This window comes from Sorex fumeus, unplaced genomic scaffold, assembly GCF_029834395.1.
Source record: "Sorex fumeus unplaced genomic scaffold, SorFum_2.1 ptg000063l, whole genome shotgun sequence".
Taxonomy (NCBI): Eukaryota; Metazoa; Chordata; class Mammalia; order Eulipotyphla; family Soricidae; genus Sorex; species Sorex fumeus.
Genome location: NW_026606120.1, coordinates 83019494 through 83047428, shown reverse-complemented (window position 1 = coordinate 83047428; position 27935 = coordinate 83019494). Strand labels below are relative to the sequence as shown.

The 27935-nt window shown below is 42.3% G+C and overlaps 1 protein-coding gene across 2 annotated transcripts in view; it reads right to left on the bottom strand.

Moving 5' to 3' along the window:
* CEP112 (centrosomal protein 112) overlaps positions 1-27935 on the bottom strand; it is a 468287-nt gene that overhangs the window by 150779 nt on the left and 289573 nt on the right. The window contains exon 21 of one of the 2 annotated variants that reach the window (XM_056127155.1): positions 25506-25736. In XM_056127155.1, the coding sequence (XP_055983130.1) occupies positions 25506-25736 (231 nt within the window). Of the gene's footprint in view, positions 1-11019; positions 11182-25505; positions 25737-27935 lie in introns of those variants that run through there. The other variant, XM_056127154.1, reaches the window with a different exon arrangement.

Here is a 27935-nt window from a genome sequence, read left to right as displayed (position 1 = left end):
CCAGCCCCTTGAGCCATTTCCCCAGTCCTCACCTAGAATTCTATTATTCACAGCTACAGAGTTTTCTAAATTCTTAGTGCCGTGCTTCTCATTGTCAGTACAATGGGGAGTCCCAGAAAGCAGTGACAATGCTATATTGCTTTTTGTGTTCTGTTCAGTACTGAGGTTGGGAAGTACTTGTTAAGTAGATGTCAGTTCACGAAAGCTCACGTTATCAAAGAAACAAGGAATTTGTCAGTTCGCTCATGTGTTTTCCCCTCTTGGTCCTTTTAAACACCTTACAGGACTAAAGAGTCCATGACTTATGATTGAAATACGACAAATCCAGTAATTTCTTTTTCAGAGGCAGTATCTAAAGTGTATGATATTCCTTCTAATTTAATGAAGTGGCCTGAGCGGAACCAATACCTGGACTGTTTAAAGATTACAATAATAGCATAGACCTAAATTCAAAGCTCATCTGAAAATCTTAAAATTACTCACTGTTACACAACATGTCTAACAAAAACAAAAGCATGTGTCATGAGATCAAAGGTATGGCTACTGCATGAGCTGTATTCTTGGCCTACGGCTGCTTCCTCTGCGTCCCGAGGATGTCTACTGCTCTGTCAGATTCAAGCAGTGGCAACAAATGCTCGTTTCTTTGCCAAGAAAATACCACAGAGGAATCCTAAAAGCAGTTCTGTTAGCCACAATTCTCATCTACACAGTTAAAATGTAGCCTATTTTCCAGTGATAAATTATAATTAAAAAATACAAAAGAATAATATATAGTATTGTGTACCTGGCCAGTTGGGCTGAAGCAATAGCACAGCGGTAGGGCGTTTACCTTGCGCATAGCCGGCCCGGCAGAGCCTGGTTCAATTCCTTTGCCCCTCTCAGAGAGCCCGGCAAGCTACCGAGAGTATCTCGCCCTCACGGCAAAGCCTGGCAAGCTACCCGTGACGTATTCGATATGCCAAACACAGTAACAACAAGTCTCATGATGGAGATGTTATGGGGCCCGCTAGAGCAAATCAATGAACAACAGGAGGACAGTGATACAGTGATACAGTGATACCTGGCCACTTAACTTATCTTTTAATTTTATGTGCGGTTATACAACCTAGATTTCTAGTGAAATTAATCAGTGAACTACAAATTGTGGCTGAATGTACAATTTGTTTGTACATTCAAAAATCCACTTGTATTTGAATGAGCATACAAGTAAATTTTAGGGGACAAACAGTTGAGGTACATAATATATACATACATAATATATAATAATATAATAAATAGTGTATAATAATATATGTATAATAAATAGTGTATAATATATATATATGTAGTTGGTTATGAAAGAGTCAACAACGTTCAATATATAGTCCAATAATACAATGAATAAATTAAGATATTTCAAGGGGAATATGTATTTTAAACATGAGTTAAGCAGGTTTTCTACACAATTAGAAGAGTCAAACATTCAAACTCAACTATCAATGCAAATAATAAAAAAGACTTCCTTTTCAAAAGAGGTCGTTCATTCATAGAATTATGCTACAAACATAGTGTCTAACTTTTTTTTTATTAGTGAAACACCATGAGGTACAGTTGTAGATTTACAATATTTTTGTACTTGGGTTTCGATTATACAATGATCAAATACCTATCCTTCCACCAGTGCCCATTTTCCACCACCATGTATAATATCCCTCCCACCCCCACCCCCCCATCCCACCCTGCCTCTGTGGCAGGGCAATCCCTTTTGTTCTCTCTCTCCTTTGGGTGTTGTGGTCTGCAAAAGAGGCATTGAGTGGCAAACATGTTCAGTCCATAGTCTACTTTCAACATGCATCTCCCCTCCTGGGAGGATCCTCCAAACACCCTTTATTTGGTGCTCCCTTCTCTATCTGAGCTGCCCTTTCCCCTAGAATGCCCGGTTGGCCTCTAAGCTATGGAGTAATCCTCGTGGTGCTGATCTCAGCTATTCTTGGGTATTAATCTCATATTTTGTTACCTTATATCCCCCAGATGAATGCAATCTTTCTATGTCTATCCCTTTCTTTCTGACTCATTTTGCTTAGCATGATACTTTCCATGTTGTACCACTTGTATGTAAATTTCATGACTTCATCTTTTCTAAGAGCTACATAGTACTCCATTGTGTAGATGTACCAAAGTTTCTTTAACCAGTCATCTGTTCTTGGGCATTCAGGTTTCTTCCAGTTTCTGGCTATTGTAAAGAGTGCTGCAATGAACAAACAAGTGCAGATGTCACTTCGACTATACGTTTTTGCCTCTCTGGGATATATTCCCAGGAGTGCTATTGCTGGGTCAAATGGGACCTCAATTTCTAATTTTTTGAGAATCGTCCATACTGTTTTCCAAAAGGGCTAAACCAGTCGACATTCCCACCAACAGTGAAGGAGTGTCCCTTTCTCGCCACATCTGCGCCAGCATCAGTTGCTTTTGTTCTTTTGAATGTGGGCCAGTCTCTGAGGTGTGAGATGGTATCTCATTGTGGTTTTGATCTGCATCTCCCTGATGATTAATGATGTAGAGCATTTTCTCATGTGCTTTTTTGCCATTGGGATTTCTTCTTTGAGAAAGTTTCTGTTCATTTCATTGCCGCATTTTTTGATGGAGTTGGATGTTTTCTTCTTGTGGAGTTCAACCAGTATTTTGTATATCCTTGATATCAACCCCTTGTCAGATGTGTATTCGGTAAATATCCTTTCCTATTCTGTAGACTGTCTTTGTATTTTGGTCACTGTTTCTTTGGAGGTGCAGAAGCTTCTTAGTTTAAGATAGTCCCATTTATCTATGTTTTCACTTGCTCGGCCACTGGCGTGGCATCTTTGAAGATACCATTAGCTTCAATGTCATGGAGGGTTTTGCCAACTTTGTCTACAATGTACCTTATGGTTTCTGGTCTGATGTTGAGGTCTTTACTCCATTTTGATCTTACTTTTGTACATGGTGTTAGGCAGAGTTCTGAGCCAATATTTTTGCATGTAGCCGTCCAGTGATGCCAGCACAATTTGTTAAAGAGGCTTTCCTTACTCCACTTCACATTTCTTGCACCTTTATCAAAGATTAGATGATCATATGATTGAGGGGAGATGTCAGTGTATTCAACCCTGTTCCATTGGTCTGCAGTTCTGCCTTTGTTCCAGTACCATGCTGTTTTAATTATTACTGCTTTGTAGTAAAGTTTGAAGTTAGGGAGGTTGATTCCTCCCATTTTCTTTTTCCCAAGAATTGCTTTAGCTATTTGTGGGGGCTTATTGTTCCATATAAATTTCAGAAGTGTTTGCTCCATTTCCGCTCCAGCCCCAGTGCTTAACTTTTAAGCCAAATTTTAAATATGTAGTAGCATAATACATTAGAAACCTAATTTCTATATATTCTTCTTTCAATTTCTTAAACTATTTAAGCAGTAGAAGCTATCAACCCAATATTTAGGATATAGGCATAAATTATATTTTAAATCTTTTGTTTTTAAAAAGCGATTTATCTAGAGCCAGTTCACGAAAGCTCACGTTATCTTGAGTGGAAGTATTTAAAATGCAGCTCATCTTCAGAGGCTGAGATAGGACCCCAAACAAGAAAATCTGTGTCTCCCCTTCCCCTGATCACAGCCAATCCGACCCTGGAATAACCCACCAAGTACGGACTGGTACATGAGTGAACACTTTGGGCACAGGGCAGGATTTCCCTTATCCAGTTGCTGTCATTTCATTTCAGCCCATTTTTCTCCGGCCGTACAGGTCAGTACCAGGCAGACAGCGGTCAGACACCTGCCCTGCCCCAAAGCAAAACTCAACTGCTGGGCACCAAGGCGTGGCTGGGAAGAGAAAGCGTTCCTGCAGGTTTGTGTCCAACACCCGGATCGCCAAAGCCACGATCCTTTATTTACAACTCAAGGATGGGAAACAAGAAGCAGCAGGGAGAGATGGGTCAGGGCTGCTGGGACCTCACTGAGGGCAGCGCTGGTGGTGGTGGACACCAGCCCAGTTCCCTCTCATGGTCTGAACTCTGAAGGGGAACCTCAAGGGGAGCTCCATGCACCCCTGGCAGAAAGCTGCCCAAGCTGGGGGACAATGATAAAGGCTATTTGTTCCTGCAGACAAACAGAGTCTGCCTCTCACAGTGTGGGGCAGATGGCTAGCAAGCCAGACATCCCTCTGCAGAAAGAAAGCAGCTTGCTATTGGGGCTAGATTGATAGCACAGTGGGTAGGGCATTTGCCTTGTACACAGCCAACCTAGGTTCAACCCCTGGCATCCCATATGGTCCCCTAAGCACTGAATTACTCAGGAGTAACTCCTAAGTGCAGAGCCAGGAGTAACCTCTGAGTATTGCTGGGTGTGACCCAAAAAGGAAAAAAAAAAAAAGACTTCCCAAAGCACAGAATTAGCAACGGGGCCCCAGTGCTGGCTGTGCCTCACTAGCCCGAGGTCAGCCGATCTCAACTGGCCTGGCTGCTGCTCACACAGAGTCAAGGCTGGCACACAGGTACCCCCCCCCCCAGGCAGCTGGGGCACTGTCTCAGGTCACCGGACAGCTGGGCAGAGGCACCAGTCTGCTCTCAGACCTGCCAGCATGGGCTCCTGAGCTGTCACCCGGTTCCGTGACCGTGACTCTGCGGCATCAGCCAGGCACTCGTGACTGTCAAGTCCCCAGCTGCTGCAGAGCTTGGCACCAGGGCCAATGCCAGGCACTCATGACTGGAAATTCTTGGTGGTTTCCCCGGCCTGCATAAACTCAGCCCCACAGGTAGTGACAGGCCGTCGCTGCCGTGAATTCCCCAGTCGCGGCCAGGCCTACTCGTATTTAGTGCTACAGCTGCAGTCAGAGACTAGCAACACGGAAGGCCCCCCTTGCCCGCCCAGGTCCTGCCTGACCTCTTGGCCACAGCCGCTCACATGGATGCAGGCTAGGGCAACTCAAGCACGGGTCACTGGCCCCCACACAGAGCAAGAGACATAACGGGAAGATTGAGGAACTCACCTGGACCAGGGGACCACACCTGGAAGGAGCTTCCAACAGGAGAGAGCAACAAGAGCCACTGGAAGGAGGCTTGGGGACTAACAGCCCTCAGGAACAGCCAAGTAAAGTGATCAGTGGGACTTGAACAAAGAGTAAACGTGACAGAAAGGATGAGAGAAGTCAAACACAAATAGCAGAGAAATTTAATACAACTGGGACCCGAGTTCGATTCCTCCGCTCCTCTTGGAGAGCCTGGCAAGCTACCGAGAGCATCTCGCCCGCATGGCAAACAAAGCCTGGCAAGCTACCCATGGCGTAGTTCGATATGCCAAACACAGTAACAACAAGTCCCACAATGGAGACGTTACTGGGCCTGCTCGAGCAAATCGATGAACAATGGGAAGACAGTGCTACAGTGCAGTTGAAATATAGAAAATATAATAGAGGAGATAAGCATGCAAAGTATAAGATTAGGGGGGAAAAATCACAAGAGCAAATGGAAGATTAAAAGAGCAGAATTATTAATGTTTATTTCAGAGAAAATAGACTTCTAGCTAGGAAAGGTAACAAACGATAGATAGGTATGATATTCTAAAGAACCAACTCATCAAGAAGACTGCTCCCTAATATAAACGCACCAAATGAAGGTGACCCAAAATATATAATTAAACTATTAATAATCTGAAGAGAGACATTCACAGCCACACAACAGCAGTTGGGGACTTGATTATTTTAGGTATTTATTTAAAAAAATTTTTATTTATTTTTGCTTTTGGGGTCACACCCAGCGATGCACAGGGGTTACTCCTGGCTCTGCACTCAGGAATTACTCCTGGTGGTGCTCGTGGGACCATATGGGATGCTGGGAATCGAACCCGGGTCAGCTGCAAGGCAAACGCCCTACCCGCTGTGCTATCGCTCCAGCCCTAGCAGTTGGGGAGTTTAAACTCCTCTTTGCACCAATGGGCATATCAAACAGAAAATCAAGAAGTAGACAATAATTTTACAGGAGTTGGACCAAATGAGTTTAACAAATATTTAAGGGACTCTACTCCCCAAAAGCGGAATGCACGTCTTCTCATGGAACATTCTCTAGAATAGAACACAGGTTGAGCACATACACAAAAAATGCCAATGAAATAATGATTTTTTTTCCTTCTTGGGTCACATCCAGCGATGTACAGGGGTCCTGTCTCTGCACTCAGGAATTACTCCTGGCAGTGCTTGGGGACCATATGGGATGCTGGGGATTGAACCTGGGTTGTCCGCTTGCAAGGCAAATCCCTATCTGCTATGCTATCACTCCAGCACTGAAATAATGAAATTGAAAATCAACTTTTTTTTAATCACAATGCAATAAAGCAAGAAATCAACCCCAAACAGGAAAGATATGATTACCACAATAAGGTTCAGATAGAAAAGAAAATTTAATGCAATGTTTTAGATGCCAGCATTGGAAACTTAGTTATGTAAATGAAAACAGGCAGAATACTAGATTGTATTAAATGATCTGAATTTCCTTATTCATGAAGGGTAAGATAACATAGCAATCATTACAAATCGATTTATCTTCTGATAATTCTATTTGTCATTTCTTTTAAGTTTTGTTAAAGCAAGCAATATGAATAAATTTGTCATATACCTGCCAAGGGGGCAGGCTAAGGGATGGGAGGGACCCTGTTGACACTGGTGATGGGATCAGTGTTGCAATACTATATGCCTGAAACAATTCTATTATGAATAGCTTTATAAATCACCATCTCTTAATATAAAAAATATATGGAACTACAAGAAAAAGAGAAAAAATTGGAAAAAGTGAAACACAGGGACACTCTAAACAACATATTCGAAATGACTTTTATATCAATAAGGATACCGTGTGCTAATTCTGTAGCACTGTCCTCCATTTGCTCTAGTGGGTCCAGTAATATCTCCTTTGTGAGACTTGTTGTTACTGTGTCTGGCATATTGACTACATCACGGGTAGCTTGTCAGGCTTTGCTGTGCAGTCGAGATACTCTTGGTAGCTTGCCGGGCTCTCTGAGAGGGGCAGAGGAATCAAACCAACAAAAACTAAAGTGGAAATAAAATAAAAAAGAAAAAATACAACTGACTAGTGACTAAAACCAAAAAATAGTTCCTCAAAAAGATGGAAAGATGAATACTTTAGCTAAGCTCATGAAGGCGTGGGTGGGTGAGGTGTGGAGGGCTGGAAGGAAGAGAAAGTTACAAGAGTATCAGAAATGACAGGGAGGAGTTGCAACAGGTACCGCAGTCATATGAAGGCTCATAAGAGACTATCACAAAGAATTTTATGCTATTAAGATGAAGAATCTAGAAAAATAAGACAAATTCTTACAATTTTACAACATCCAAAGACTGTCATGAGGTAACAGGACATTTGAAAAGCCAAGTACAAAACTATGAACTGAAATATGAAATTTTTTAAAAAAAATCTTTAAAAACAGAAGCTTAGGACCAGATGTTTTGTTAGTGAGTTTTACCAAGGATAGGGGTATTCCTCTACTCCTAACATCTTAATTAACATCTTAATGTTAGTTATTTTTGTATGGCACTGTAAGAGATGGGCTGGGGTGATAGCACAGCGGGTAGGGTGTTTGCTTTGCACATGGCTGACCCAGGTTTCATTCCTCCATCCCTCTTGGAGAGCCCAGCAAGCTACTGAGAGTATCCCACCTGCACGGCAGAGCCTGGCAAGCTCCCTGTGGCATATTTGATATGCCAAAAACAGTAACAACAAGTCTCACAATGGAGACATTACTGGTGTCCACTCGAGCAGATAGATGAGCAATGGGAGGACAGTGCTACAGTGCTACCAAGCCTTAAACGATGACTTAGTACCTATCCTCCTCAAGCTCTCCCAAATACATTTTTATAAGGTCAATATTACTACTATAAACAGGCAGGAATTTCAAAACAAAGTGGGGGGAACTACAGGCTAATAGGGAATTAGATGCAAAAACCCTACACAAAATCTTGGTGAACCTAAGTCATAACATATCAAAATCAACGCACATCATAACCAAGTAGGATTCATTTGAGAAAGGTTCAACTTAAGCAAAATTAACTAGTCTGATAGAGGATCAAAAATAACAACAACAAAACCAAAAGTCATATTCCATAGATGGAGAGAGAAATTTGGATAAGATTCAGTATCTATGATTAAAAAAAAAAGAACAAAATGAGGATAGAAGGAACATATCTCAAAATCATAAAGGACATATGTGATGAAGTTATTGCAAATATCATGCTCAGTGGCAAACACTGAAAGTCTTTCCTCTAAGATCAAGGGACAAGACAGTGATGTTCTTTTAGCCCCATTCCCAATATAGCCATGGAAGTCCCAGTCACAGCAAGTAAGCAAGGAAACAAAAGGAACCAAACTGGGAAATGAGAAGCACTTGCGAACGACATAATAAATATGGAACCTCCTAAAGACACTACGAAAAACTACTGGAATTAATAAACTGATAGTTAAGTGGCAGGCTATAGCTGAATATGCAAAACATATGTGGTATTTCTATTTGCAAGCAATGAATTAGAAGAGAAAGGCATCTTGGTAAGGTGTCTATTTGAACGCTTCTCTGATTTTATATTCATTGTTTGTGTTATGAAATTTTGAGATTTTATATGTCGTGAATCCAAGTACTTTAAAATTCTCTAGAAATTTCCATGTATATTATGTCATTCGCAAATGCTTCTCCTTTCCCAGTTTAGGACTTCCAAACACTTCTCCTAGTCAATGGCTTATTTTTTTATGATAAATGCTTTCTATATTTTTATTTTATTTTTATAAAGTTGTTCACAATAATTGATTACATTCAATACTTCAACAACACCAATCCCACCACCATGACACCTTCCCATCACCATTATTTCGAATTTTCCCACCACCACTGAAGCCTGCTACAGGCAGATACTAGATAATTTATTTTGTATTGCTTGTTATGAATAGTATGAGATGCCATGGGGCCACAAAAGCAGCCGCATGCTCCTGGAATTCTAAAATTTTAAATAATTGGGGTCCGGAGACATCTCTGCAGCGAGATTCATTTCTTTCTTTTTTTTAAGTTATAAAATCAAATTTTAATTATATATAAAATAACATCACACATTTTAAAACTCCGCAGGGTTCCAACACATAAATGTATTTTGAGCTCTAGTATTGATTAAAACGAGGAAGGTTTTTCACTGTGTTTCTCAGCAAATGTGAATGTTAATTTTGCACCTATGCTGTTGACATACAAAAAAAAATCAGCATCCTTTGAGATTCATTTCTGAGTCTCTGGATCACGGAATGGCTTCACTTTCCATTTTTTAATAGTGCTTCTGTAATAGTGCACTGTATTCTGCAGTGACGGTGTGTCAAAATTTGGAGAACTATTACTAATCTGTATCGTGTTATACAATGATAACAATTTTTTAAAGAGATGAAGGAATAAAATATAGCTATAGGTATCCTGGATCTCTTCTGAGTTTATGTAGGAAGAAGGAAACCAACTGCAGGGGATTCTGTGAGTGAAAATGCTGAGGAGAGCAGGGAATCCAGGGAGGGGACCAGGACGACTGTTTCAGGGCTATCTGTGACAGAGGGAGTTTCACAGTTTCTCCCGTGTAAGCAGGAGAGATGGTTAAGAACGATCTAAGAAGATGCAATCTGTCACGCTCATTGAGTTGGCTGTTACACAAACAAAATAAAACAAGTGTTGGCCATGCGGCAGAGAGAGAACGTGCTCACTGCTGGCGGGAGCGTGCAATGGTGCAGCAGCCATGCAAAATGGTAGGTTCTCCCCTGAAAATCTAAAAGAGTTATTCTGGGATGCAGTGATTCCCTCTCCGGGATACAGCCAACACGCCTGAGAGCAGGAACTGAAAAGGATTTGTGCCCACCCGTCTTTACAGCAGCACTATTCGAAGGAGTCCAAGAGGGAAGCAACTGACCAGTCCACTGATGGGCTGAGCAAAGCGAAATGTGGAGCATCGTTGAGGACTTTTTGAAAAATGACATTCTGACACAAACTTAAAGACACTGTACTAGATGAAAATAAGCCAGCCATGAAAAGACAAATATTGCACGATTTGACCTAGAGGAGTGGGATCCACAGCCAGAAACTGGAATGCGGCTCACCAGAGTCCGGGTTTGGGGAACACTCAGTGAGAGTTGAACTGTTTCAGTTTTGCAAGAGGAGAAAAGTTCTGGAAGTGGCAAGCATGATGGTGGTGTAACCGTTTTTATGCATACATTCATTCATTCATTTATGTTTTTTGGGCCACATTTGACCATGCACAGGGGTTACTCCTGGCTCTGTGATCAGGTGTGACTCCAGGTAGGGGACCATGTGCGTGCAAGGCAAGTGCCCTCCTCTTTGTACTCTCCAGCTGGGGCTGGAGCGATAGTATAGTGGGGAGGGTGTTTGCCTTGCATGCAGCTGACCCGGGTTCAATCCCTGGCATCCCCTATAGTCCCCCAAGCACTGCCAGAAGCAATTCCTGAGTGCAAAACCAGGAGTAACCCCATGAGCATTGCTGGGTGTGACTCAAAAAGCAAAAAACAAACAAACAAACAAACTGCTTCATGACACCATTGAACTACAACTTAAGTTAATTAAAATGAATAATGATAAAATAAGGGAAAGATCGGAGAAGAGAAATGGGATTATGCAAATCCTTGGCTAGAAAGCTCAGGAGCTGTGTGTGGCAAGTTCACTTTGGTGTGGGCAGGGAGACTGTAAGCTTTTCCAAGAGCGAAGGCAATGCCTTTAGTCCCAAATTTCTTTTCTCCAGAAGGTTCTTCCAGGTTCTACCCTCATGTCCCCCTTCCAGCACCTTCCTGGATGTTCCCCAAAACATACTGTCCAGCAATGCAGACAATGGCTGATTTCAGTTCAAGGTAACGCAGCTTGCACGCCCTACTCACACAGATTACCTGGAGAACAGGCCTCCAGAGCCAGGACCAAGCCAGCCACATACTGGCTGACTTGTTTCAGAAGCATACCCCGTCCAAGGTCAGAGGGCATCTCTCTCTTACCTTCTTCTCCTTGAGGCCAGATATTTCCTCATCTCTCGGGGGCCTTGGATTCCAAGTCAGGTCTCTCTCGGGGATATTCACATTTTCTCCTTCTGTCTCTACCAGTCCCAGTGCTGGACTTTCCCTGGGGTGCGGGCAATCTATAACCAGAGAGTCCCACATTTTCTCTGGCCCCCTGCAGATTCCAGAAGCTTCTCAGGCCTTGTGAGCAGCTGCAGCCAGGCCAGGCTTCTGCTTTGGTTAGATGGTAACGAGCGCCAAGCCTCCACGCCCTGATGGAAGGCATGAGCTGGGGGACAGGATATCTGAGAAGGCCACAGGTGCTCAGGCAGGGGAGAGAAACAGCTGATTACCTCACAATTGCAAGACTGATGTCAGCTAATGACAAATCAGGCCACATGGGATGACCTACACACGTCTTTGTAACTCTGGTCTACCAGGGGTAGAAAAGGGAAGTGAGCTAAAGAAGTCTTAGGGACAAACCAACGATAATTAGAATGTGACTATTGTCCATCTCTGTTCAGCTGACAAAGTTGGTGTAAGAGAACCCAAAACTTGAAAAAGACACTAAAAATGCAATTTTCATGTACGATTCTATCCCTCTGAGAAATGAACCAATCTGTTTCTATTTTTTTCCTGTTTGCAAGCTTATTTACCTAAGTTTCACATTCTGTGTTAAAACAGAAATCCAGTTGAGGATTACAGATACCGAGATTCAAGAGATTCAAAGGGTCTGAGTGAAAACAGACCCAATTAGGAAAACTCCAAGATACTCAAAAGAATAAAATGCAAATTTAAGAGACAGAATACTAAATGCAAGATAAAAAACAAAACAAAACAAAACAGAACTTAGGTACAAAGGAAAGCCCATCAGGTATTTATCAAGCGAGACTCTATGAACTAGAGGAATATGGAAAGATATAGTACAAAAACTCAATGGAATGAATACCACCAAGAATACTCTATTCGGCTAGACTATCATTCAGATTTGAAGGAACCTGACAGAGCTTCATGGACAGGTAACAGATCAGAGAATTCATATCCTTGAAACCAGTTTTAAAGCAGCATTGAAATGACAGGATAAATGTCAGGATAAACTGACATCATGTGGCACCAAGTATGGCACTCTTAATGGTGCATATGGTTGTCCTCTAAGTAAGGTTAAAAACATATAGTTATTCATCATCACAAATTGACTTTTTCCTGATTTATTTTCTAAAAATTCTATTGGCCATTCCTTTACATTTTAGTGGACCAAGTAATAGAAAATAAATTTGCTATATGCCTTCAAAGGGGGTGGGAGGGAATCTGGGGATACTGGTGGAGAGAAGGGGTCACTGGAAGTGGGAGTAGTGCTGTAACATTGTATCCCGAAGCAACTCTATCATGAACAACATTGTAAATCACATTGTCTCAATAAACAGTCCAACAAGGGGGCAGCATTAAAAAAAATCTCATATAGGCAAAACACTACAAGACCTAGACCTCAAAGGAGTCTTCAACAATATGATGTCATTGGCAAAGGCTGAACAAATGGGACCCTATGGAACTTAAAAGTTTCTGTAAGGCAAACGAAACATAGGCTAAAACTGAACAACACCTGAGTGGGAGAATATATTTGCACTCAACACATCAGATTAAGGGTTGATACCCAGGATCTATAAAGTATAACGATCAAACACACACACACACACACACACACACACACACACACACACACCTCTAAAAGTTTAATCAAAAAATGGGGAAAGAAAATACACACAAAGCAATGGGTAGTCAAGACACATGGAAAAAATGCTCATCATCACTTATTATTAGGGAAATCCAAGGACAATAATGAGATATCATCTTACATCAGTGGGAATGGCACATATCAAAAATACTGAAAACACTCTATTGGCGAGGATGTGGTGAAAAATGAGCCCTTCCTTACCCACTGCTGCAGGGTATGTTGCCTGGTCCAACCTCTATGCAAACAGTATGGAGGATACTCAGCAAATTCAGATTCCAGCTTTTATGTGACCCAGAAATTCCACTTTTGGGTATCTATCCCTAGGACAGTAAAACATTCATTTATCGCTTCCAGAAGCCCTGGCAGCCCACGCCCACAAACCACCACTGTCACCACCTTATAAGTTCATGAACCAGCCTTGTTCCGGAGACTCATAAATAAATCTCAAAAAAGAACAGCTAGCTGCTAAAATTTCTCAGAGAAACTTTACAGTGTCACCCATTTCTGGCTGATACTTCCTGGGCTATCTTGGGAGGGGGCCGGCTAGCTGCCACCCTACCAAAGCCTGGGCAGTTGTTCCCACACCCCAAAGCTGATACCATGCCTCTAGCTGGACTCTACTGGCTCAAGTCTGAGGGCTTATAGACTCCCCACATGAAATATTCTGGATTTTCTGGAGTCAGAGATGTGACATCTCTAAACCTTACAACACTGACACCCTAGTAATAACGCACCAGAATGGATGGGATGTAACACAGAAGCCAACCAATCTTGACTGACAAAACATCAACACAAAAGGCTCGACTTGTCAAAACAGCTTAGGAACCTTCAGACAAGAACTTAATGTCCTCATGGTGAGATACAACCACTTTCACAAATTTTCTGCTATGGAAATATTTCTTAATCAGTCTGTTAAATGGTGGCCCTTGTATAAGAGATTACTAAAATGTTGTTACAGTTAAACCTTTTGTGTTGGTGTTTTGTTAATAAGAGTTGGATGCCTTCTACACTATATCCAATCTGATGTGCCAATCTGGTTTATCGGTGTTGTAGAGTTTGAGGTGTTGCTCCAGGAAGTCCAAAAGTGCTACACCTGGGCTTAAATTTTTAACTGGGTGGCAGATTCAAAGCATGTGCATGTGATTGCCAGGGCTTCAGGACATACACAGAGATGAGGGGAGGTAGCCCATCCACGACTCTGTGAAGGCCTGAGATTTCAGTCACAAAACCCCATGCCTGAGTTTTCCAACAGAAGTAATTTCTGGATGGGGCTCATACTGAGGAGTGGCATCAGGCTGGGAGCATGTCGGCGACCATGCAGTGTGGAGGTCTTCAGCTGCCCAGCTCTGTTTCTGCCCACTCCACTTAGAAGGGCTAACCCCAGTGGATGAGGTGGAGCAAGGAAAAACATCTTCAACAAACTTTGCTGGGAAAACTAGTTGCCCACAGACAGAAAATGAACTCAGATCTGCAACTCACAGCACTCACAAAAGTCAATTCAAAATACTGAGGACTAAAGACTTCAATAGTGACCTCAATCCATAAATTATATGGAGAAAAACATAGTCAGAACTCATGACACCAAATCGAGGGGCATCTTCAGTGACTCGATGCCACTGGCCAAGAAAATGAAAGCAAAAATAAACATATGGGATTACTTCAAACCAAGAAGCTTCTGTACTGCTAAAGGAATGATGACTAGAATGAAGAGACACCCATAGACTGGGAGAAAATATGTGCTCACCACCCATCTGGCACAGCACTCACAGTCAAGATCTATAAAGCACTGGCAAGATTAACAAAAAACAAGCAACAACATCAAAAAATGGGAAATGCTCAATAAACACTTCCTCAAAGAAGACATACAGAAGGCCAGTAGGTATATGAAATAGTGTTTTTTGTTACTTATTATCCAAACAATGCAAATCAGAAAAAAGTATATATCACCTCACATTAGTGAGACCAGAACATATCAAAGAGAATAAAACAACCAACGCTGGCATGAATGTGGGGAAAAACGGAAATCTCATCCACTGTTGGTAGGAAGGTAATCTGATTCAAGTCTCTATAGAAAATAGTACAGGAATTTCTCAAAAAAATTAAGAATAGCACTTTCATATGACCCAGCAATTCCACTTCTTGGCATCTACCCCAAGATATAAAAAAATACAGATATAAAAAATCTATATCAAAAGGACATTTGTGCTGTGTTCACTGAAGTGTTATTCATAGTAGCCAAGATTTTAACACAACCCAATGCCTTATGTGTGGTTAAGAACTTACGAGTGGATAAAAAAAATTGTGGCATATATAGGGTCAGATGTGTAGAAGCAAGAGTTGTCTTCCTCAGTGGATGAAAATGGACCCTAGTGAAGAGATTGGTACCTGAACACTGTACCCCTAAAACTCAATTACATGACACCCACATCACACAGCTCCCACCAAGCTGACTCACCCATCTGTCCTGCTCTACAGATTCACGAGCAAATCTTGAAAGAGATGCCAACCAAGGCTCTAAAATTCATGGGCACACCAGTCTCCTGGCTGGAAATGTGGGGTGTCTCCAGAGGGGGGTGGGCCGAGTCCCTGCCCTGCTGAAGGCCCAGAGCGGCTGCCCCACACCCCACAGCTGCTGGACACACCGATGGCCTGACTCCATTGCTCCACGACAAGTCTCTGCAGAGACACTAAACCATGAAAACTCCAGGCACACCAGTTTTCAGGCTGAAAATCCCAGGGTGTTCTCGGCTTGGGGACAGGCAGCCCCTCCCCTCTCCTATCCCCTGGCCCCCACCCCCACCCCCCCACACACTGCACTTCTGGAAGCGTCCGAAGCCATGCCCACATTCCACAGCCACCTCCACACCAACTCATAGGCCCAGTTCTAGGAGCGGTATATGCTCCAAATTCCACAATGCTGACATCCCAGTAGGATCACCCCAAAATAGATGGGAAAGTAACACAGAAGCCAACTAAGTCAACAAGCAAAAACTGTGACACAGAAGGCTCAAATAGCAAAAACCCCAGACGAGGGCTTGACCCTGTAGTGGTGAGATGTAAAACAATTTTCACTAATTTTCTTTTAGTGAAATATTTTTGAGAATTTCATTAGCTATTTAGTTGTAGCATGCAGTACAGAATAAAATATGTTATGCCTGCAAATGGGGCAGGCCTGGGAGATGCTTGGGGAAATGGGGACAATGGTGAACGGAAGGTCACTCTGTTGTAGGATTGGTACTGGAACACTGAATGCTCCCTGGCAACAATATTATGAATAAATTTGTAAACCACAGTGATTTTTGTCTTGTTTTGTGCCTTTTTTGGGGGAGGGGTCACACCTGGCAATGCTCAGGGATTACTGTTCCTAGCTCTGCACACAGAAATTGCTCCTGGTGATGCTGGGGGGCCATATGGGATGATGGGGATCGAACCCCAGTTGGCCGCATGCAAGGCTAATGCCCTATTGTCTGTACCATTTCTCTGGCTCCCAGTGTTTAAATAAAAAAAAAAAGAAAAACTCTCAATCATGAATAACTTTGTAATTCACAGTGAGTCAATAAATTAATTTTTTTAAGGTTGCCTCATACCAGAACCCAAAAAGGCAGGAGCATTCTGGGGAATGATACGCCAAAGGAATATTCAAGGAACATGCAATGTCCCTGGTTATGTTGGGAGATTCATAAGCCAGTTTAATTAAATTATTTGGTTTAGACTGCTTTGTATATATTTTCAAAATGACTCCCACCCCCCCACCCCCACCAAGTCTTAGATTTTGTAAAGACAAGACAGACCCTTTTCGCCATCTAAAAAAGGCTTGCAATAGAGCACCAATTTACTACTTTAAATTAGGCACACACCCTAAGTTCCCCCAAGTGGCCATTTGTGCATGTTATTTTCTTCTGTAAATTAATGTATTATTATGTTTGTAGAGGTATTGTTACATTTCTTTATGAAAACTCTGGCTAAATACCCAGAGGAAAATAAATGCCACACTAAAGTCCCTCAACTTTGCAAAATTGAAGAAAATCATACTCCATGTTCTCAATCTACAGAAATTTATAAGTTTAAGGGATACTATTTTATTTAAAATTTTAGAGACATAAAACTTCATATTTTTAGCACACAAAAAGGGGAAGAGATCAAAGTAAAAAGAGCAGAATTGTGATTAGAGATCCATTTTAAGCCAAAATGACAATGTCTTCATAAGTTAATATTAATCCTTTAATTATAAATTTCAAAGGTTTAAGTAGTTTCTCTGACCTTAGCTTTGAATAATTATGCCATATGGAGCTTTTCTTAAATTCGAAAAAGATGCTGAGGAGTTGCTCAAAGCCTTTTAATGACTTCAGGCTGGCAGAATTCCAGTATAATCCTTCAGATACCATTAAAATTATAGACCAGAAGCCCAAGCTGGTAAGTGCTATGTCAATTTCATAAGTGCATAAGAGCATTTCACTTAGTCCAGTGTGGAAAATGTTTGATGTGTCTGTGTATTCTGAAATATCAAACCCTGAACTAAAACAACTACTTATAGTGAAGAATTCACTAAGAAAAGATGAACTAATTCTATTAAACACAAATGGTGAAGGAAAAAGGCAAATATAAAAAATATTTCCCAGGACGATAAATGAGTTTTATTATTCTAAATATCAATTGAGTTTATAGTGATGAAAAAATATAAGATAAATCAGTTAAGGCCATAAATTGGCAATTCTTCGAGAATGAAGCGGGAGTAACAAATCTATTGCAAATGTTCTATCTCACTTTTTAAAATGCATATTAAGACAATAACTTGTCTACCATAGGAAATAACAAACTTAAAAAGAAGTGCAACTAGCACAAAGGCATAGATAAAACAGATGATCTGTTAGGGACTATATAAATCCGTAACAAACTGAAAAAAGCTTGACCTGGTAAGCTTACTGTGATCCCACCCCAACGGGAAAAAATGGAAATGCTGACAAAAAAATGGAAATGGTGACACTGTGTCATTAGACATTTAAAAATGTTTTAAAATAAAGAAATATGAACCATAAATTCTTTTTTTTCTTTTTGGGTCATACCTGGCAATGCACAGGGGTTATTTCTGGTTCTGCGCCTAGAAATTACTCCTGTCGGTGCTCGGGGGACTGTATGGGATGCTGGAAATTGAACCTGGGTTGGCCACATGCAGGGCGAACTCCTTCCCCGCTGTGCTATCGCTCCAGCCCCCTATTTTCAATCTATAAAATGTAAGATCATTGAAAATGAAATCTTCTAAGGATTTCAAATGACACTGGAATCTTCTTAGCATCAACTTAAAAAAGACAACCATCTACTTTTGTGACCTCAATGGACTAAGCTAATATTCTGCATACGCACTAAATTATTACTTATCTCCAGTGATGGTAGAAACAGTGAACTGCATCCTTTTCCCTATTTTCCATGTTCTCTAAACGACTATTTCAAGAAAGGTTCCTAAAAGATAGCTAAACAGATGTCTTGAACAATGATACCTTGTGAACACCCACACTGTCTTATCATTACCCACAACCACTACTTGGGAATATTCTTTAATTTTTCACAGGTCCATATTTTTTTTTGCATGTTTTGTTTCAATCGAGTTTGAAAAAAAATGTAGAGGCTAGAAAAGCTCTTTCACTTTGCAAATGCCAATCATTGACTTTCCTGGATTCGCTGTTTCAAGTATGCTGACCTAAGGAGACATTTCGTGTTTCTCTTAACCCAGGGCCACTGAAGGGATCACTGAGGTCTAATCCCTGCTGACAGAGATTCATGTAGTATCTGGACTTGGGGATTCTTCTACAGCTGCAGCACTGTCAATGCTGCTGAGACAACCCAGAGCCAGGGACTGTTTCACAAGGCAATTTCTATTCTGGTACAATTTCCCCCATCTTATTTGATCCTCAATTGTATACTTAATGGAAAAACAATTTTTTCCCCTAAACTCTTCAGTTTCTGGCTGTATACTGAATATCTAGCAAATACTTTAAAGATTTATTTAATGTGACATTATTGAGATGTTCAAAAGATAAAGTAGAAGAATTCAAGAGACACACAGTGATTCAACATGCTAATAATAGAATTGCTTATAGCTTATTGATTTATTTCCATAGGAATAACTGGGCTGTCTTTGAATTTTCACATAAAAAATTAAAATATATTTGCAAAAAGAATCCATACTGTGCTCTGAACCTATTAAAGAATAATCAGAGGAGATGACACTAACAAGCAGAGTACTCAAATATAAAGTTGTGTCTTGTCCTACAGTTTTTATTTTGCTTTTAGGGACACACCCAGCGATGCTCAGGGGTTACTCCTGGCTCTGAACTCAGGAATTATACCTGGCAGTGCTTGGGGGACCATATGGGATGCCAGGGATTCAACCCAGGTCGGCTGCGTGCAAGGCAAATGCTCTCCTAGCTGGACTGTTGCTCCGGCCCCCCAAAGGTATTTTTAATACTGAAATTGGACTGAAATCAAATGAAGTGAACTAACAATAAAGTTTAATATGTTTACAATGGCTATTTACATTGGGGCTATACTAGAATTCTTAGTTCACCATTGTTCTTGCTTTTGGGCCACACTATAGCAGTGGTCAGGGGCTACTTCCTCATGTTGCTGGGGATTTGGGGGTACTCCTGGTAGTGGTTTGGGGGATCAGGTGGTACTGGGGATCAAACCTTGGTCCCCTGCATGCAAACCTTGCACTCAAGTCCTTTGACCTATTTCCCCACTGATTCCTTTCTTCACCCAATTAACACTGATGAATGTCCACTTGGGAGTCACACACGGGATCCCAGAGCTGCCTACTCCACAGGGGCTGCTTCCCCAGGCCTCCTCACTGTCCTCACTGCATTTGGAAATGCAAAATTCCTGACCTGGAGCAACAGTACAACAAACTGGAAGTTTGCCTTTTATGCGGCCCACCTGGGTTTTTGATATCCGGCATCCCATAAGATCCCCCAAGCACTGCCAGGAGAAATTACTGAGAGCCAGAAGTAACCCCTGAGCATTGCTGGGTATGGCCCAAAAACCAGAAAAAAAAGGGTGGGAGGAAGAAAATGCTAAAGTCCTCTCCTATTTAAGTTAAGTACTAGTTAAAAACATTGATCCATCAAAATACAAACTGCTGTTCATCTTAAGCTCCCAGCATTTATATTTTATGCTCTGAACTTAGGGGTAGACTAAGTCCACCACTCAACAAAAGCCAAGCTCTAGGTACTGCACACTAGTCTCCTTAATGCTCCTGTCCCTTTCCCCAGAATCTCCCTCTGCCAGCAACTCACAGAGCTCTGTTTGGCCTCCTGTCATATGCCAGCTCAAATTACTCTCCTAGGGCCTTTTCTTCTATCCTCTAGAACTGCAGTCTCACTCCAGGGCAGGGGTGAGCCATCCTTCCAGACTCATGCTGTATGTGTGAAGAATTTAGGAAAATTGAAGAACCTCTGTGCAAATTCCCTTTATCCTCTCTACCTTTCAACCCCTTCCCTCCCTCGTCCATCCATCCATCCATCCATCCGTCCGTCCGTCCGTCCGTCCATCCATCCACCCACCCACCCACCCACCTGTCCATCCATTCATCCTTCCATACACTCCACCTGAAGTCTGGTTTCTTCACTCTGCAAAATTCCACCAGAACTGAGGCATTCAGAAGTTAAATGTTTTTATTAACTATACGACCATGGTTCAAAGAGGAAAGGAAAATAAAGGTGGGACATGATTCGTTATGAAAACTGAAGATGATACAAAATCTAAGTTCAAAAGTCTGGTCATGAAACTTGTCAGTATCTTTAGTCATCCTCTCCTTCCTTCCCCTCTTCTTCATTCACTCAACCACTTAATTTATAGCCAGTAAGCCCCTACCCATGAGGTGACTTTCCTAGGCAGTAGCAGTGCAGAGGTGAACAAAAACATAAGGTCATGTTAATAGATCTTAAGTTCTAATAAGGGAAAACAGAAAGTACAAAACTAACAATGGTTCCAGACTGAGAGATGAGTACCAAAGATAAGATGGCAGAGCAAGTAGCAGAGGCAGACAAGGCAGAGGAGGAGGAGGAGGCAGCGACAGCTGTTTCAAATCTTGCCAATGACCCACCGTCCTCAATGTCCCTGTCTGTGACATTCTTGACAATCCTCCTTTCCAAACATCTTTTTCTTCATTGCCATAAAACAGGCTTCTTCTTGCACTCTTCTTACCTTGCAAACCCTGCTTTGATTGTTCCCCCCTCAAACGCCTGCCCCCCACTCCATCTCTTTAACGAAGCTCTTCCTCCCCAGTGCCTGTCCTCTGTTCTGTCACAGCCTCTCTCTGAGAATGACTCCCACTGGCTGTTTTTGTTGTATTTTCCCCTAGTCTTGTCTTCTCTGAGGATTATCTAGACAAGTCCCTTCAATAGCAAATGATCACTTCAGCTAGGGGGGTGTAGTGGCACTTCAAACTCAAAGTCCTGACTTTATCCTCTTCCTCTAGAAACAGAACGGCCCTCACTCTGTCATCCCTCCCCCCCCCCACACCCTGGCATTTCCATGGACCAAGGGCTGGGTTGGTACTGAACAAGTCAGAATGGATGTAGGCTCTGCGCTGATTCTCAGATGTGTCTGAGAATGTTTGGTCCACTGTTACCACTGCACCCCTGCCACCATCACGCTCCCCAGCACACCCTCCGGGCCCTCTTGTCTGGATTAATCCACACCCCCACACCCCCTACTGCTACTGAGAAGGCACCTTGATGACAATCACAGGAAGATGATTCCAATCACCACCTGACTCTTGTGACACTTCACTGGTGGAAAACCTTTAGCTGCTTCTGGCTCACTGATGAAGTGAAAACATTCCTTAGAGCGTGGGAAGCATTCTCGGATCCTGATCACTCTGTTGGCCTGGTCATTAACCACTCCCTTGGATGACCCTTTCAACCTATAAGTAAATGGAACCGTTGGCGCTTGCTGTTGCTATGGCTTGGATCTTCTGTATCTGCTAGTCCAAATTCTCCGTACTACAGATGTAAGAGTCATAGGTAAGAGTCTAGCTAAGAGTCATCTTGTTAATAGTCATCTCTTCCAGGGGACAAGGGTCAGTGTACATGGGTGGTATTGAAGAATGACAGTGCTAAATATCCTCTGAACCACAGAGTCAGCAACACGAAAAGTGTGAGACCCAAACTTAACCAAATTCTAAAAGGTGTTTGCAGGAGTGAAGAGTCAGCGAGGGTGCCTGGGAACACTGAGGGATGGAAGCTAATGCTGGTGGTGAGATGGTGCTGGAATACCATATATCTAAAATCCAACTACGGATGACTTTGTAAATAAGGTACTTTGATAAAATTTAGGGGGAGAATATTATCCGTAATGAACTACTGTGAACTACTTTATGAAAATAAAATGTATAAAAATCGCAAAAAAAAAAAAAGCATTGGAGCAAGGAAATATATAGTACTAAATGGTAGCAAATTCTTGGACTTTGACTCAGAACTGAGGTCTCCAAGCTGTGGGGAAGGAAGAAATGAATTAGTAGTGACACAAGGAAATGGAGGAGGATCTTGGACTCTTTGGTGGCAGTGAAGATGTATCAAAGCCATGAATGTTAACACTCCTATAATCATGTTACCTCAGCTCCAATAAAATTTAAAAAAGTTTTTAAAAAAATTTAGGGGGAAAAAATCACCTCTCCCATTTAATTTCCCCTGTATTCTCTCTCTCTCTCTCTCTCTCTCTCTTTTAATTAGTTGTGGGAGAGTCACTACATGCTCAGTGGGGGCATCCAGGATGACAAAATAAATTACAAATGTAATTTAATCACCTGTAATTAGCCTGTGGTGCACAGGGGCCCATGTGGCACCAGAGACCCCACCCAGGGCCTCGCTCAAGCAGAGCAGGTGCTCAACCACTGGAGTTGCATCTCAAGCCCCTTTCCCTCATATAATTAACAGAAAACAAGTTCCCCCCAGTTCATACTGTGCTGTGCCTCCTGGTCATTTGTGTACAGCTGTCACTACTGTCACCTTACACTTTCCTTGAGGACAGGGCCTCTTCATGCTTGGCTGTCCTCCCTGTGCATGGAATAATGCTTTGTGGGGACAAGGAGACATTTTTAGAAATGAATGTTTGACAAATAGACTACAGATGTAATTTAATCACATGGAATTAATGTAAAGGATTAATTACACCAATCCTTTAATGTAATCTATATAACCTGTTAATGAGTAACTTAAAGAAAGAGATACTTGGAAAAAGTTAATCTTCTATTAAAAGAAAATGCTTAAAATGCAGATATGTAATATTAGAAAAGTAAGATCTAAGTTAAATATTTAATAAGGTTGGTTTCAGTATGTCTAATTTTCTCAAATATACAGGTCTCTGTACTACCTAAAAACATTTGCTTGGATATATTTTGAACTTTGCTGACCACACATCTGACAAAGGGTTTATATCCTAGATGTATAAAGTACTGGAAAAATTTAGGAAAACAAAAAATTTTTTTTATTAAAAAAAGATGGGAAGACAAGCAGACAGATAAATAGAATAGATATGTCAGTTGCTATGCAGGAAAAAATGCTCTCTCCATCATGTTCCCCTGATGGTACATGATGTTCATGTTCCCCAAACGGCAATGAACTATCCCCTCATACCAGCAAGACTGGGACACATGAAAAAGAGAACAAACAACCAATGCTGGTGGGCATGTGTGGAGAAGAAATCTTCATCCACCATTGTGGGAAAGCCATCTGGTTCAGCCTCTATGACAATTATTTTTGGAGACTTCTCAAAAAATTAAGAAGCGAATTAAAATTAAAATTAAGGTGACCCAGCAATTCTATTTCTTGGCATCCACCCTAAGGGCCTAAAATATATATATATGTATGTATATATATATATATATATATTTTTATTTTTGACATTGGACTACATCACTGTAGTCCTGTTCACAATAGTCGAGATTTGAAAGCAACCAATGTACAAGAGCAGATGAGAGGATAAAGAAACTGTAGTGTGGATACACACTGAAATACTTCTCAGCTACACGGAAAGATGAAAGAATGCAATTCGGTGCTACACAGATGCATGCTGAGTGAAAATACTCAGAGGGAAAGGGACAGATCCGGAACATTCTCTCTCACATGTGGGCTATGAAGACACACAGTGAGGGAAGAGCAATTGGCCAATGACATCAGAGCCTAAAGCCATCCTACAGGAAGTAAGTTTACCAAAGGGCGGGGTAGGTAGGGACCAGAAGGGCCCCTGGGATTTGTGGGGGGAGGCTAACTCTCTGGGAGTGGGTGTGGTATTGGAACACTGTATGCCTGAAACTTTATTAACATTCCTGTAAATCAAGGCGCCTAAATAAAAACTGGAGTTGGTGGGGATACTTTGAACTGTTGGCAGGGCTGACTGCCGCCCGATGAAATAGCAGGATTATTCCCAGACGAGGGAAGTGCAACACCACTGTCACTCTTTAGTTAGAGCCATAAAACCACGCCACAGAAGGAAATGTGCCTAATTCCTGGCACTGCTTTACTTGGTACCCCTCTGGGGGAGCTTCCCCGGAGTTCCTCAGCAGGATACACATGGGGCATCTCACCCCAGACACAGCCCACGTGACCAAACTACGGCTCCTGCAGGCTGCTACCTTTCAGCAAAGAAGTTCTGCCTGCCCAGTGGCCCCCATAGTCCTCCCAGAATCATGCTGGCCACTCACTTTCTCTCTTTTCTCCATATCTAAACTGACCCAAAGCTTGGCTCACTTCCGGGACAGAAATGGAACGTGATCAGTCCCCGGCTTCGCTGCTCTAGGCTGTCCTGAGCCCCGCTCTCGTCTGCCTACACTGAGTCTTTAACCTGTCTTCCTGCCTCCTTTGCTGCCCGGGCGTCATCTTCCCTCAGCATGGCTGTCAGAGAGAGCCCATGTAAGCCGGAGTCACAGCATGTCACCCCTGCTTCTTCCAACACCCCCTCTTCCGTATCCAGTACATGGGAAAACTAAAGCAGAAACAGAAGAGTCTTGACTTTTTTCCCTCAAGTGTCTGAATCCCAACACATAAATTCCTTTTTTTTTTTCAGGTCTACCAGGTTGTGCTCAGGTCTTGCTCCTGGCTCTGTGCTCAGAGAACCATACGTAGTGCCAGGGATTGAACCCAGGTTGGCTGCAGGCAAGGCAAATGCCCTACCCTCCTATCTCTCTGGTCCCAAGATAGAGACTGATTTTAAGAAACTCAAGGGGCAATGTATAGTTGTTAGGAGTCAGAGCAATTTACTCTTCCTACTCAATCATTTACTTTCCCACAAAGTCAGAAGAAAGAATACGTAAGCTTGTTCCAGGAATATAAGTCAACCCCAAGGGTGTAAACATCATACTGATATTTATTCCAACTATGTAAAAATCTAAACATTTTCTTCCTCTTGAGTAGTCTGAGTAAACCCTACTGGCGTTACAAAACCCCTGTGGATCCTTAAACACGTTTCTTGAATAAGCTAGGGAAGATCAGAAGTTTCGCATTCACCTGGAGAACTCCAGCCTTACAGTTGCCAAGTCTCGCAACGGGAGCAGTATTTGGCAAGATGGTAATACTGTTCGGCCACATTATGATTTCACTTCTGTGAAAATGGGATGGGTCGTCTCTTGAAACTTTTCAAACTTTTTCACCGTTTATTTCAGCGGTGCTGAGACACACAGCGAGACGCTCAGGTTGCTGGTGGGGCGTGGGCCACTCTGGGCCCAGGGCTGAGAGCACCGAGGCGGGCCCGGCTCTCTTACCTTCTCGAGCGTCGTCTCCGTCTCGGCGGCGTGAGTCTTTTTCAGCTCCATCTTCATCTTCTCAGCCTCGGCCTTCAGCTTGCTGATGGCGTTCTCGTGGTCCCTGGCGGTCCTTTGCTTCTCCTCCTCGCGGAGCAGCCCCAGCTCCACCAGCTGCTGCTTCCGCTGGGAGTTCACGTGGATCAGCTCCTCCCTCAGCTTATGCACCTGGCTCTCCATGTCGGCAATCACCTTGTTTTTCCAAAAAAAAAAAAAAAGATGGGAAGAGGATAATGAATGGGAAAGTCCCAAAAGAAGAACTGCAAAAGGTCAACGATAAACAATCTCCTCCTCTTTTAGCCTTCTTCCCCTTTTTCTCCAATCCCAGACCCATTTCCTCCCAGCCCAGAGGAAATTTCTACCCAGATCATGGTATCAGGACAAAAAATTTTGTTTCCTGCTTCTAAACACCGATGTGAGTGGATTTGTAAATGTCTGTTTAAATGAAAAAAATCAGGGCCAGCAGGTAGGGTGCTGACTTGAATGTGGCCAACCTGGGCCCAATCTCTGGCACCCAACAGGGCCCCCACCAAGTCCCACCAGGAGTGCAGATCCAGGAGTAAGCCCCACGCACCACCGGGTGTGTCTCCCCCAAAAATGACACAAAAACTATATGGAATATTATAGTTCTACGAACTCTCCTGTAATGTGCTATTTCAATGTGAAATCTCTAAGATTCGGCCCCGGGAACTCTCTCCCCACTCAAACTGGTACCCGCCCAGCACAAGGGCCACTTCCCGGACCTGTGGATGCTAACGCAGCCGCTAAGTATTCTCCCACTACTTATCCCATAGGAACCATAAGTTACCCTCTTAGATGGAACTTTCACTAGGTTGGCTTAACCAACAGAAACACATTAGCCAATAATACATTAAGCCCATCTCTATTTATTCTGCATCTCAAGCAGAATAGTAACAGTGAGCATGAAGATCTAAACCACACTGGTCACAATGGTAAAGCAATGCAAAAGCCCACTAAGCTTTCTTATTAAAGAGCCTAGCCCAGAAGACACCAACCATAATGAAGTGCTAGACAACCTCTCTGACAAGAAATTCAGAAGGGAGCTACTGAGGATGCTTAGGGAGCTAAAAGAAACAATGGAAAGCAATGTCAACAAAAGATAAGACGATTGGAAGGTAGAAATGAGGAAAATGCAAACAGAAATATCAGACCTGAAAAACCTGGTAGGCGATTTACAAAACTCAGTGGAAGGCCTCAGCAGCAGAGTAACAGCTGCAGAGGACAGAATCAGTGAGCTCGAAGATAAAGTCCAGAGACTCTCCAGAAAAGAGCAGAAAATGGAAAAGAGACTCACAATTCGGGAACAGATGGCAAGAGAAGATTTTGATGAAGCCAAGAGGGGTAACATGAGAATTATTGGAGTCCCAGAGGGACAGGAAGAAAACCCTGATGAAGGAGAAACTGTCATTGCTACATTTCCAGAGCTGAAGAAAACATGTGACCACATTCAGGAGGCCCAAAGGGTATCAACTAGAAGAAATCCAAATAAAAAAAACCCAAGACACATCCTGATCAAAATGACCAAAACCTTAGATAGAGACAAAATTCTGAAAGCAGCAAGATCAAAGAAAGAAATTTCCTACAAAGGAAGATCGTTAAGATTCACAGCTGATTTGTCTCATGATACCCTCATGGCCCGAAAACAGTGGTGAGATACAGTGAAAAAACTCAATGAAATTAACGCCTCATCAAAAATACTTTACCCAGCGAGACTCTCATTCATAATAGAAGGAACAACACACAGCTTCACAGACAAACAACAGCTCAGGAACTTCATAGACTCAAAACCATGGTTACAAGAACAACTAAATGGGCTACTTTAAGACAAGACAGGCCCCTCAAATGCACCAAATTTCAACAGAAAAATGGGAAAAACCCCATAACAATAATCTCTCTCAATGTCAATGGGCTAAATGCACCAATTAAAAGACACAGAGTGGCAGGATGGATTAGAAAATGGAGCCCAACATTCTGCTGCCTCCAAGAAATACATCTCAATAGTCAAAGCAAACGCAGGCTCAGAGTCAAAAGCTGGAAAACAATCCTACAGGCAAACAGCTCCCATAAAAAAGCTGGGGTAGCCATCCTAGTATCAGACCACATTGACTTCAGAGTGAAGAAGGTCACAAGAGACAATGAAGGCTATTTCATATTGATCAAAGGATCTGTACAACAGGAAGAACTTACAATACTAAATGTATATGCACCTAACGAGGGACCAGCAAAGTACTTAAAACAACTACTCATAGACTGGGAGAAAGACATTGATAGCAACACAATATTAGTGGGAGACTTCAACACCGCTTTATCACCTCTTGATAGATCAACCAGACTCAAGCTTAGCAAGGACATACTTCATCTGAGGGAAAA